This window comes from Salmo salar, chromosome 09 (genome assembly GCF_965601325.2).
Source record: "Salmo salar chromosome 09, fSalSal1, whole genome shotgun sequence".
Taxonomy (NCBI): domain Eukaryota; kingdom Metazoa; phylum Chordata; class Actinopteri; order Salmoniformes; family Salmonidae; genus Salmo; species Salmo salar.
In genome coordinates this window covers 140,937,643-140,951,833 of record NC_138299.1, presented here as the reverse complement: position 1 = coordinate 140,951,833, position 14,191 = coordinate 140,937,643, and the positions used below count along the sequence as shown (strand labels likewise).

The 14,191-nt window shown below is 42.6% G+C and overlaps 1 protein-coding gene across 3 annotated transcripts in view; it reads left to right on the top strand.

Annotated features, from left to right (window-relative positions):
* The window catches only part of LOC106612963 (CMP-N-acetylneuraminate-beta-galactosamide-alpha-2,3-sialyltransferase 4), a 56,858-nt gene that overhangs the window by 18,105 nt on the left and 24,562 nt on the right, over positions 1 to 14,191 (top strand). For all 3 annotated transcript variants that reach the window (XM_014214691.3, XM_014214690.3, XM_082956367.1), the window contains one exon: positions 12,952 to 13,023. In XM_014214691.3, the coding sequence (XP_014070166.1) occupies positions 13,002 to 13,023 (22 nt within the window). In that variant the 5' untranslated portion in view covers positions 12,952 to 13,001. The remainder of the gene's footprint in view (positions 1 to 12,951; positions 13,024 to 14,191) is intronic.

Genomic DNA, 14,191 nt, shown 5'->3' with positions numbered 1-14,191 from the left:
GCAGTGTATAGGATGACCCGGTGTCCAGGATGGCTTTTTCTGTCCAAGGGCCTTTGGACAGAGGTAACACCAGTTGGTGCGGTATTGACTGAAAGGAAGGGGATATGTCGATAGGTGGGCGTAGGAAGTGACTGTTGGGGTTTCAGCTCTGGTCAAAGCACCTGGAGTAGGATGGTCGTTCCTGCGAAGGGAGTTAGGTGTGTTGGCCTGTTGTGATTTGTTGTACGGTTTGTGGTTTCTGGAAGGGTTTACTTGATACTGATTTGGACATGTAGCCGAAGAATGTCCCTTTTTCCTACAGCTCCAACAGAACACAGGAGGGCTCTTGGCTGGAGACTCTGGCTGTGGTTGATGGTCTGGCTTGGGTAACTGTTTGAGTGTCTGTTTCTTTCTCTGTTTGTATTGCTGTTGGCATTCTCTGTCCTTGAACTGCTGTCCCAGTCGAACCAGTCCATCTACAGTGCTGACTCTTTCTCTGAGTTGACTGGATAGTAGAGGGTTGATGTTCCTCAAGATCAACTTAATGACCTCTTCCTCCTCAATGCCAGATTTCCACCATCTGCACAGGTAGTGGTAACCGTATGCAAAGTCACGGATACTCTCTCTCTCTGCACTCGATTCCTGACTCTGTCTGCCAGCTCATCTGTGTAGTCCTCAGATGGAAATGCAGAGGAAAACTTTGCCTCAAAGCCAGCCCAGGAGGTAGTGGTGAGGCGTGCCATGTCCCACCAGTCTCGAGCTGTCCCATGCAACACATTCCTTAATGTGGCAAGGAGTTCTTTGTCAGCCAGGGGATTGAGGGCAAGAACGTCATGACATCTTTCCAGATACATTAGTGGATCAGTATTGTCATCCTTTTACCCCAAAGGTGGGAAATTGCAATTTAATGGGCTTCGCCCCCACATGACATCTACTCAAATCACCGTGAACAAGAGAGCTAGGAGGGATTGAGGAAGTAGAGGGTGATGGAGTTATCAGACCATGAAAATGAACACCAGGATGCATCCTGCAGGGAGTGGCTGCAGCATAGCCTTGTCTTGGCTGTTCTGCCAGCTTGGTCCTCAGTGGTCTGAACAGAAGTGGACACCAGAGACGCTCTGTGCAAGTTGTGCCTAATGGATAAGGCACTGGCCTTCTAAGCCAGGGATTGTGGGTTCGAGTCACATCTGGGGTGCCATTTTTTCTGTAACGGTTTTGACTTGAGGTTATTGTTTGTAGGGCTGTCAGGTAGGTTATGCCTACCACAGAAAATTTAGATTTCTCCTTTTCCAACACTATCAAGAAAGCAGGTCCTACAGGCCCTAGTTCTGTCACACCTGGACTACTGTTCAGTCGTGTGGTCATGTGCCACAAAGAGGGACTTAGGAAAATTACAATTGGCTCAGAACAGGGAAGCACGACTGGCCCTTAAAAGTACACAGGGAGCTAATTTTAATGATATGCATTTCAATCTCTCATGGCTGAAAGTAGAAGAGATATTAACTTCATCACTACTTGTTTTTGTAAGAAGTGTTGACAAGCTGAATGTACCAAGCTGTCTGTTTAAACTACTAGCACACAGCTCTGACACCCATGCATACCCCACAAGACATGCCACCAGAGGTCTCTTCACAATCCCCACGTCCAGAACAGACTATGGGAGGCGCACAGTACTACATAGAGCCATGACTACATGGAACTCTATACCACATCAGGTAACTGATGCAAGCAGTAGTATCAGATTGAAAAAAAAAAAGGTAAAATACACCTTATGGAACAGCGGGAACTGTAAAGAGACACACACAAAGGTACAGACACACACACAAGCGCTAGCACACACACCCTACACACACGTACATTGTGATATTGTTGTATGGTGGTATTATACATTTTGTATTGTGGATATGTAGTGGTATAATAATGTTATATGATGTACTGTTTTATATTTTGTTTTATATGTAATGTAATTGCCTTAATGTGTTTGGACCCCAGGAAGAGTAGCTGCTGCCTTGGCAACAGCTTGTTGGGGTTTATTTCCTTGTTCCTTGTCAATTATTGGCTCATTGGTGAAATTAGCATTATGACAATATCTTTAATGAAATCATTCAAAACCTTTATTAATGCAATTGCAGACAGAAGTTGACAACAGGAACATAACGCATGTTTCCTAGTAAGTTCTGCATTAAAGAAAAGGTCCCATGTTATTTTATCTAACCCGAAGTCCAGCCCTCGTGATCAAATCAAATTTCAAATCAAATTTATTTATATAGCCCTTCTTACATCAGCTGATATCTCAAAGTGCTATACAGAAACCCAGCCTAAAACCCCAAACAGCAAGCAATGCAGGTGTAGAAGCACGGTGGCTAGGAAAAACTCCCTAGAAAGGAGTGCTTTTTTTTAGAAAGGAGTGATGTCACTGCCTACGTCATTGTCTTTTACTCATGAGACCAAAACCATGCCTACACAACTATATAAACAAGGCTTTTAGTGTGTTATCTAAAAGCTTAGCAGTAAATGTCCAAGTTGATTTATAGTGGAATGTCTGACTAGTCTTCTATCTCTTACACTCCCCTGCAGAGTTCTGTCTTCAGTCACACATTTCTCAGATAGTTTCTTCATAAGAGGCAGAGAGCCTAGAAAAGTGCTGTGGAACAATATTAAACCTCATAATGTATATATATTGTTCATCTGTAGTCTAGGACCCTATAAATGTAAGGAGGGAGGGGTCTTATAACCCCTCCCCTTCTATTAATACAACATAAGCATAGTCAATTATTCTAATACATCAATCATTTGGTACAGCCTCAATCATGACCCCTAGGTGAACTCCTGACAATCTAAAAGGGGATCCCTAATGAATACAAAACAAAAGACTGACATTAGGAGTTTGTGTTCCTCTGCTTGTTTTCTTAGCTATTTTATTTTACAATAGCTGTGCAATCAATCACACAGTGACCACACATTCTAATCCTGCCCCACCCATCCTATTTTCAAAACAGCTCCAGTCTATTAAGGTGAACTGAAGGAGAGACCGTCTCCCCAAAGGAAAAGCTTATCAGTGCTAATGCTGTGAAAGCACAGATTGTTTAGCTGGTGGGTTGAATCCACAACCAGAACCTGTGGTGGTTTTAAAAGATAAAGTGGTCTTTGATCCGCCACACTCTGCCAGGCTGGGCATGCATGATTGACACCAGCTCTATTTAACTGTTGTTGCTAAACAGAAACAAGCATCTTACATGGATATATTTCGTTGTCAATGTTTTGTTCCAAATGTAAAAACATCTGTAGTTGAGTGAAGTGTTGGGCAAACCGTCAAGGCTGGGCAAACCGTCATAATTCTGGACAATGACATTGGGGGTTGTGGTCAGATTATGTCCAGAGACGGGGAGTCCGTGGAAGATCCGTGTCCAAGTCTGTCTGTCTGTCTGTCTGTCTGTCTGTCTGTCTGTCTGTCTGTCTGTCTGTCTGTCTGTCTGTCTGTCTGTCTGTCTGTCTGTCTGTCTGTCTGAATGAATCAATGAATCAATGAATCAATGAATCAATGAATGAATCAATGACTGATGTGATTGACATCAGTGACCTATAATCTCATCTAATCCGTAATTTAAATTTGGCCACTCCAAAGCACAATTTAAAGTAGCAGATTGTGGTGAGCTGTATGTGACAGTGTGGGATTGAAAATGTCCCTGGATAGTGATGAAGTGTCATCTCTCCCGTTCATCCTCTTACTGATCTGACCCATCTCTCTCTCTCTATGCCTCAATCTCTATGCATATCTCTATCTATGCGCCGCTCTCTCTATGCAGCTCTCTCTACAGTGCCTTGCAAAAGTATTCGCCTTGGAATTTTTCCTATTTTGTTGCATTACAACCTATAATTTAAATCTGTATTTTATTTGGATTCCATGTAGGACATACACAAAATAGTCAAAATAGGTGAAGTGAAATGGGAAAAAAAATACTTATTTCAAAAAATTCTAAAAAATTTAAAAACTGAAAAGTGGTACGTGCATATGCATTCACCCCATTTGCTATGAAGCCCCTAAATAAGATCTGGTGCAACCAATTACCTTCAGAAGTCACATAATTAGTTAGATTGCACACAGGTGGACTTTAAGTGTCACATGATCTGTCACACGATCTTAGTGTATATATACACATATATACACCTGTTCTGAAAGGCCCCAGAGTCTGCGGCACCATGAAGACCAAGGAGCTCACCAAACAGGTCAGGGACAAAGTTGTAGAGAAGTACAGATCAGGGTTGGGTTATACAAAAATATTAAAACTTTGAACATCCCACAGAGCACCATTAAATCCATTATTAAACATTGAAAGAATGTGGCACCATGAAGACCAAGGCGCTCTCCAAACAGGTCCGGGACAAAGTTGTGGAGAAGTACAGATCAGGGTTGGGTCATAAAAAATATTCAAAACTTTGAACATCCCCTGGAGCACCATTAAATCCATTATAAAAAAATGGAAAGAATGTGGCACCACAACAAACCTGCCAAGAGTTGGCCGCCCACCAAAACTCACAGACCAGGCAAGGAGGGAATTAGAGAGGCAACAAAGAGACCAAAGATAACTCTGAATGAGCTGCAAAGTTCCACAGAGGAGATTGGAGTATCTGTCCATAGGACCACTTTAAGCCGTACACTGCACAGAGCTGGGCTTTACGGAAGAGTGGCCAGAAAAAAAGCCATTGCTTAAGAAAAAAATAAGCAAACACATTTGGTGTTTGCCAAAAGGCATGTGGGAGACTCCCCAAACATATGGAAGAAGGTACTCTGGTTGGATGAGACTAAAATGTAGCTTTTTGGCCATCAAGGAAAACGCTATGTCTGGTGCAAACCCAACACCTCTCATCACCCCGAGAACTTCATCCCCACAGTGACACATGGTAGTGGCAGCATCATGTTGTGGGTATGTTTTTCATCGGCAGGGACTAGGAAATTGGTCAGAATTGAAGGAATGATGGATGACGCTAAATACAAGGAAATCTTGAAGGAATCCTGTTTCAGAGGTTCACCTTCTAGCAGGACAATGACTCTTAGCATTAGAGGTTGACCGATTAATCGGAATGGGCGATTTAATTAGGGCCGATTTTCAAGTTTTTATAACAATCGGTAATCGGTATTTTTGGACACCAATTTGCCGTTTTTTTGATTTTAATTGAAATTTTTTGTAATTATATTTTTTTTTAGCTTTTTTTTTACACCTTTATTTAACTAGGCAAGTCAGATTAATTAAGAACACATTCTTATTTTCAATGACGGCCTAGGAACGGGGGTTACTAACTGCCTTGTTCAGGGGTAGAACAACAGATTTATACCTTGTCACCTCGGGGATTCATTTTTGCAACCTTCCGGTTACTAGTCCAACGCTCTAACCACCTGCCTTACATTGCACTCCACGAGGAGCCTGCGTGGCAGGCTGACTACCTGTTACTCGAGGGCAGCAAGAAGCCAAGATAAGTTGCTAGCTAGCATTAAACTTATCTTATAAAAAACTATCAATCTTAACATAATCACGAGTTATCTACACATGGTTGATGATATTACTAGTTTATCTAACGTGTCCTGCGTTGCATATAATCGATGCGGTGCCTGTTAATTTCTCATCGAATCACAGCCTACTTCGACAAACGGGAGATGATTTAACAAGCGCATTTGCGAAAAAAGCACTGTCGTTGCACCAATGTACTTAACCATAAACATCAATGTCTTTCTTTAAAATCAATGCACAAGTATATATTTTTAAACCTGCATATTTAGTTAATATTGCCTGCTAACATGAATTTCTTATAACTAGGGAAGTTGTGTCACTTCTCTTGCATTCCGTGCAAGCAGTCAGGGTATATACAGCAGTTTGGGCCGCCTGGCTCATTGCGAACTGTGTGAAGTCCATTTGTTCCTAACAAAGGCCGTAATTAATTTGCCAGAATTGTACATAATTATGACATAACATTGAAGGTTGTGCAATGTAACAGGAATATTTAGACTTAGGGATGCCACCCGTTAGATAAAATACGGAACGGTTCCGTATTTCACTGAAATAATAAACGTTTCGTTTTTGAAATGATAGTTTCCGGATTCGACCATATTAATGACCAAAGGCTCATATTTCTGTGTGTTATTATGTTATAATTAAGTCTATGATTTGATATTTGATAGAGTAGTCTGACTGAGCGATGGTAGGCAGCAGCAGGCTCGTAAGCATTCATTCAAACAGCACCTTCGTGCGTTTGCCAGCAGCTCTTCGCAATTCTTCAAGCATTGCGCTGTTTATGATTTCAAGCCTATCAACCCCCGAGATTAGGCTGGTGTAACCGATGTGAAATGGCTAGCTAGTTAGCGGGGTGCGCGCTAATAGCGTTTCAAACGTCACTCGCTCTGAGACTTGGGAGTGGTTGTTCCCCTTGCTCTGCATGGGTAACGCTGCTTCGAGGGTGGCTGTTGTCAATGTGTTCCTGGTTCGAGCCCAGGTAGGAGCGAGGAGAGGGACGGAAGCTATACTGTTACACTGGCAATACTAAAGTGCCTATAAGAACATCCAATAGTCAAAGTATATGAAATACAAATCGTATAGAGAGAAATAGTCCTATAATTCCTATAATAACTACAACCTAAAACTTCTTACCTGGGAATATTGAAGACTCATGTTAAAAGGAACCACCAGCTTTCATATGTTCTGAGCAAGGAACTTAAACGTTAGCTTTTTTACATGGCACATATTGCACTTTTACTTTCTTCTCCAACACTTTGTTTTTGCATTATTTAAACTAAATTGAACATGTTTCATTATTTATTTGAGGCTAAATTGATACTAATTATGTATTATATTAAGTTAAAATAAGTGTTCATTCAGTATTGTTGTAATTGTTATTATTACAAATAAAAACATTTAAAAAATCGGCCAATTAATCTATCGGCTTTTTTGGCCCTCCAATAATCGGCACCGTTATCGGCGTTGCAAAATCATAACCGGTCGCCCTCTACTTACAGTAGCATACAGCTAAAGCAACAATCCAGTGTTTTAAGGTGAAACATTCAAATGTATTGGAATGGCCTAGTCAAAGCACAAACCTCAATCCAATTGAGAATCTGTGGTATGACTTAAAGATTTCTGTACACCAGCAGAACCAATCCAACTTGAAGGAGCTGGAGCAGTTTTGCTTTGAAGAATGGGCAAAAATCCAAGTGGCTAGATGTGCCAAGCTTATAGAGACATACCCAAAGAGACTTGCAGCTGTAATTTCTGCAAAAGGTGGCTCTACAAAGTATTGACTTTGGGGGTGGTGAATAGTTATGCACGCTCAAGTTTTCTGTTTTTTTGTCTTATTTCTTGTTTGTTTCACAATAAAAAAATATTTTGCATCTTCAAAGTGGTAGGCGTGTTGTGTAAATCAAATGAGACAACCCCCCCAAAAATGTATTTCAATTCCAGGTTGTAAGGCCACAAAATAGGAAAAATGCCAAGGGGGGGTGAATACTTTCGCAAGCCACTGTATGCGCCTCTCTCTCTATGCGCCTCTCTCTCTATGCGCATCTCTTTCTATGCGCCTCTCTCTCTAAGCGCTTCTCTCTCTATGTCTCTCTCTCTCTCTGTCTCTCTGTCTCTATGCCTCTCTCTATTTATGCCTTTCTCTATCTCTCTCAAATTCAAGCTGCTTTATTGCCATAAAAAATATTGTGTCAATATTGCCAAAGCAGCAATGTATACAATATACATTGTAATAAAATTATAAAGCATAACAAATAATAATATACAATGGTAGTAAATAATAATATAAAATCACAACAATGAAATGGTAACAGTCAGTAGTAGAAATGTAATAAATATAAAAAGCTAAACATGGAAAATGAAACTATAACTAACTAACTAACTAACTAACTAACTAACTAACTAACTAACTAACTAACTAACTGTCATCCTTACCATCATCATCATTACTACCACCACCATCATCATCATCATTACTACTACAACTACCACCACCATCACTAAACTGCTATCATTACCAATACCCCTATAATACCCATACCACTACTATTTGGAATGATAATCACAACAACAACAATAATAGTAACAACAATAATACTAATAATAAGAAAGTTAATATTTACTATGCAGATGTTATTATTCAATATCTCTCAGGCTATGGCAGGCAAATACATATTTGGCTGCAAGAGGAGCCATTGCTCCTTCGCCTATGAGTATCTTTAGTGTTTCCTCTGGCTTTAAGTTAAAATGTGGATTAAATGTGATCATTTCTGTGAATAATGAATATCTTGGTGAGGAATATTTCTCACAGTAAAGGAGAAAGTGCATCTCTGTTTCTACCTCCCCTGTCGTGCAGTGACCACATACACGCTCCTCTTTGGTTAGCCATGTCTTTTTACGTCTGCCGGTTTCTATTGCCAATCGGTGGTCTCTCAGCCTGTACTTGGTAAGGATATGTCTCTGCTTCGTATCTCTGACAGAGTAGAGATAATCAGCCAATTCATATTCTCTGTCTCTCTCTCTGTGCCTCTCTCTCTCTCTCTCTCTACGCCTCTCTCTCTACGCCTCTCTCTATGCCTCTCTCTCTACACCTCTCTCTCTCTATATATACAGTTGAAGTCGGAAGTATACATACACTTAGGTTGGAGTCATTAAAACTTGTTTTTCAACCACTCCACAAATTTCTTGTTAACGAACTATAGTTTTGGAATGTCGGTTAGGACATCTACTTTGTGCATGACATAAGTTATTTTTCCAACAATTGTTTACAAACAGATTATTTCACTTATAATTCACTGTACCACAATTCCAGTGGGTCAGAAGTTTACACACACTAAGTTGACTGTGCCTGTAAACAGCTTGGAAAATTACAGAAAATGATTTCATGGCTTTAGAAGCTTCTGATAGGCTATTTGGCATCATTTGAGTCAATTGGAGGTGTACCTGTGGATGTATTTCAAGGCCTACCTTCAAACTCAGTGCCTCTTTGCTTGACATCATGGGAAAATCTAAATAAATCAGCCAAGACTTCAGAAACAAAATTGTAGACCTCCACATGTCTGGTTCATTCTTGGGAGCAATTTCCAAATGCCTGAAGGTACCACGTTGATCTGTACAAACAATAGTACGCAAGTATAAACACCATGGGACCATGTAGCCGTCATACAGCTCAGGAAGGAGACGCGTTCTGTCTCCTAGAGATAAACGTACTTTGGTGCGAAAAGTGCAAATCGATCCCAGAACAACAGCAAAGGACCTTCTGAAGATGCTGGAGGAAATAGGTACAAAAGTATCTATATCCACAGTAAAACAAGTCCTATATCGACACAACCTGAAAGGCCGCTCAGCAAGGAAGAAGCCACTGCTCCAAAACTGCCATTAAAAAAAGCCAGACTACAGTTTGCAACTGCACATGGGGACAAAGATCGTACTTTTTGGAGAAATGTCCTCTGGTCAAGATGAAACAAAAATAGAACTGTTTGGCCATAATGACCATCGTTATGTTTGGAGGAAAAAGGGGGAGGCTTGCCAGCCGAAGATCTCCATCCCAACCGTGAAGCACGGGGGTGGCAGCTTCACGTTGTGGGGGTGCTTTGCTGCTGGAGGGACTGGTGCACTTCACAAAATAGATGGCGTCATGAGGAATGAAAATATGGTGGATGTATTGAAGCAACATCTCAAGACATCAGTCAGGAAGTTAAAGCTTGGTTGCAAATGGGTCTTCCAAATGGACAATGACCCCAAGCATACTTCCAAAGTTGTGGCAAAATGGCTTCAGGTCAACAAAGTCAAGGTATTGGAGTGGCCATCACAAAGCCCTGACCTCAATCCTATTGAAAATTTGTGGGCAGAACTGAAAAAGCACGTGCGAGCAAGGAGGCCTACAAACCTGACTCAGTTACACCAGCTCTATCAGGAGGAATGGGCCAAAATTCACCCAACTTATTGTGGAAGGCTACCCGACATGTTTGACCCAAGTTAAACAATTTAAAGGCAATGCTACCAAGTACTAATTGAGTGTATGTAAACTTCTGACCCACTGGGAATGTGATGAAAGAAATAAAAGCTGAAATAAATCATTCTCTCTACTATTATTCTGACATTTCACATTCTTAAAATGAAGTGGTGATCCTAACTGACCTAAAACAGGGAATTTTTTACTAGGATTAAATGTCAGGAATTGTGAAAAACTGAAAAATAGCATTCTAGTTTGCTCTGTTTTTTAAAATTAATTATTTCCAATGTATCAAGTAATTATCTTTTTGTTTTCTCATAATTTGGTTGGGTCTAATTGTGTTGCTGTCCTGGGGCTCTGTGGGGTGTGTTTGTGTTTGTGAACAGAGCCCCAGGACCAGCTTGCTTAGGGGACTCTTCTCCAGGTTCATCTCTCTGTAGGTGATGGCTTTGTTATGGAAGGTTTGGGAATCACTTCCTTTTAGGTGGTTGTAGAATTTAACTGCTCTTTTCTGGATTTTGATAATTAGCGGATATCGGCCTAATTCTGCTCTGCATGAATTATTTGGTGTTCTACATTGTACACAGAGGATATTTTTGCAGGATTCTGCATGCAGAGTCTCACTTTGGTGTTTGTCCCATTTTGTGAATTCTTGGTTGGTGAGCGGACCCCAGACCTCACAACCATAAAGGGCAATGGGTTCTATAACTGATTAATGTAGTTTTAGCCAGATCCTAATTGGTATGTTGAATTTTATGTTCCTTTTGATGACATAGAATGCCCTTCTTGCCTTGTCTATCAGATCGTTCACAGCTTTGTGGAAGTTACCTATGGCGCTGATGTTTAGGCCGAGGTATGTATAGTTTTTTTGTGTGCTCTAGGGCAACGGTGTCTAGATGGAATTTGTATTTGTGGTCCTGGCGACTGGACCTTTTTTGGACCACCATTATTTTGGTCTTACTGAGATTTACTGTCAGAATCTTTGCAGAATATCTAGGTGCTGCTGTAGGCCCTCCTTGGTTGGTGACAGAAGCACCAGATCATCAGTAAACAGTAGACATTTGACTTCAGATTCTAGTAGGGTGAGGCCGGGTGCTGCAGACTTTTCTAGTGCCCGCGCCAATTCATTGATATATATGTTGAAGAGGGTGGGGCTTAAGCTGCATCCTTGTCTCACCCCATGGCCCTGTGGGAAGAAATGTGTTTATTTTTGGCTTATTTTAACCGCACACTTGTTGTTTGTGTACATGGATTTTATAATGTCGTATTTTTTTCCCCCAACACCACTTTCCATCAATTTGTATAGCAGACCCTCATGCCAAATTGAGTCGAAGGCTTTTTTGAAATCATCAAAGCATGAGAAGACTTTGCCTTTGTTTTGGTTTGTTTGTTTGTCAATTAGGGTGTGCAGGGGGAATATGTGGTCTGTTGTATGGTAATTTGGTAAAAAGCCAATTTGACATTTGCTCAGTACATTGTTTTCACTGAGGAAATGTACGAGTCCGCTGTTAATGATAATACAGAGGTTTTTCCCAAGGCTGCTGTTGACGCATATCCCACGGTACATTTACATTTACGTCATTTAGCAGACGCTCTTATCCAGAGTGACTTAGAAATTGGTGCAATCACCTTATGATATCCAGTGGAACAACCACTTTACAATAGTACATCTATATATTTTTTTGTGTGTGTGTGTGTGTGGGGGGGGGGGGGGGGGGGGGTTAGAAGGATTACTTTATCCTATCCCAGGTATTCCTTAAAGAGGTGGGGTTTCAGGTGTCTCCGGAAGGTGGTGATTGACTCCGCTGTCCTGGCGTTGTGAGGGAGCTTGTTCCACCATTGGGGTGCCAGAGCAGCGAACAGTTTTGACTGTGCTGAGCGGGAACTGTGCTTCCGCAGAGGTAGGGAGGCGAGCAGGCCAGAGGTGGATGAACGCAGTGCCCTTCTTTGGGTGTAGGGACTGATCAGAGCCTGAAGGTATGGAGGTGCCGTTCCCCTCACAGCTCCGTAGGCAAGCACCATGGTCTTGTAGCAGATGCGAGCTTCAACTGGAAGCCAGTGGAGTGTGCGGAGGAGCGGGGTGATGTGAGAGAACTTGGGAAGGTTGAACACCAGACGGGCTGCGGCGTTCTGGATGAGTTGTAGGGGTTTAATGGCACAGGCAGGGAGCCCCGCCAGCAGCGAGTTGCAGTAATCCAGACGGGAGATGACAAGTGCCTGGATTAGGACCTGCGCCGCTTCCTGTGTAAGGCAGGGTCGTACTCTGCGAATGTTGTAGAGTATGAACCTACAGGATCGGGTCACCGCCTTGATGTTAGCGGAGAACGACAGGGTGTTGTCCAGGGTCACGCCAAGGCTCTTAGCACTCTGGGAGGAGGACACAATGGAGTTGTCAACCGTGATGGCGAGATCATGGAACAGGCAGTCCTTCCCCGGGAGGAAGAGCAGCTCCGTCTTGCCGAGGTTCAGCTTGAGGTGGTGATCTGTCATCCACACTGATATGTCTGCCAGACATGCAGAGATGCGATTCGCCACCTGGTTATCAGAAGGGGGAAAGGAGAAGATTAATTGTGTGTCGTCTGCGTAGCAATGATAGGAGAGACCATGTGAGGATATGACAGAGCCAAGTGACTTGGTGTATAGCAAGAATAGGAGAGAGCCTAGAACTGAGCCCTGGGGGACACCAGTGGTGAGAGCACGTGGTGCGGAGACGGATTCTCGCCACGCCACCTGGTAGGAGCGACCTGTCAGGTAGGACGCAATCCAAGAGTGAGCCGCGCCGGAGATGCCCAACTCGGAGAGGGTGGAGAGGAGGATCTGATGGTTCACGGTATCAAAGGCAGCAGATAGGTTTAGAAGGATGAGAGCAGAGGAGAGAGAGTTAGCTTTAGCAGTGCGGAGAGCCTCCGTTTAAGGGATATGGTTAATTTAATTTGCTCGTGCCACTCCTGTCCGATTGAGTCAGATGTTAGAGGTGCTAATATGCTGTTCTTCCTTCACCTTCCCCCTCAGGGTAACATCATGCGCAGTACCGAGATGAGGGGGCGAAGGAGCATGTGAAGATGTCCCTAAAGACTGCTAAAAGTAAGCTCCCCCCCGCTGCTTCCTTACAGGAGTTGTTGTCAATACACATCTGCACAAACAAAACTTTAATCAGACATTTAACTCCTGTCTTCATTTGTGGTAGTTGTACTTGAAATGAAAAACATGTTTTCTTTACTTTTCTTTTTATAGAAGGTTTACAGTATTTGTACAACTCTAGCCTGGTACAGTTGCATTCTTTCAATTCACTCAAGCTTTTGGTAGTTGTAGTGTTACACAATAACATCCTTGTGTTATTGCTCTCACATACCGTGTTTTGTCCTATACAGTACATTATTAATTCCATTGTACATACTCCATTGTACATAAGACACATTCCAAGCCTGTCATGTATAACCAGATGTTCCTGGATGTGTTATGATCATCATACAGAAACACACAGCTTGGCGCTGCCTTGATCTGGCCTTTTCATTTGCTCTTAATTTTAGCTTTGACAGAAAACACTGGCCTTGCCTTCAGAGCCGGGTGCTTGCTTTTGTCATTTACACCTTTTTCAGCTCAGCTCATTTCAGTTTGACTAGCTGCTGTGTTGAAAATGAAAAGCCAGTCCAAGGTTTCTCTGGCTCAGTTAATGGCAGTACCAAAAAGCAGATTCAGCTCGATGGAGACCATGTTTAGTTTGGCACTACATGTTTGCCTTTACCGTATAAGTAGCCATTTGTATTCCTGGAACAAATGTGTGAGAAGTATGTCTTTGAGCTTGAGGACTGCCCTCCCTCCCTCCCTCCCTCCCTCCCTCCCTCCCTCCCTCCCTCCCTCCCTCCCTCCCTCCCTCCCTCCCTCCCTCCCTCCCTCCCTCCCTCCCTCCCTCCCTCCCTCCCTCCCTCCCTCCCTCCCTCCCTCCCTCCCTCCCTCCCTCCCAAGCCCCTGTACATGTAGACCACTGTCTGGGCTGGGGAGTGTTTATCTACCAGATGAGAGAATGTTTGTGGTCATTGACATGTTGCTAGTGTGGAGGTAGAGGGGACTTTTGTTCGGCAGAGTTGTTTGATATGGGAACTGAAAGTTCTAGGGGCTGCTTTGTTTTTTATTTATTTACTGCTCAAGTAATAGCACTCTTCCATTCCACTCCAGTGGATGTTAAGATAGTGATACTATAGGAAGTGAAAATCTGCCTGCAGTAATGCCTGCCTGCTTGCCTGCAGATTGG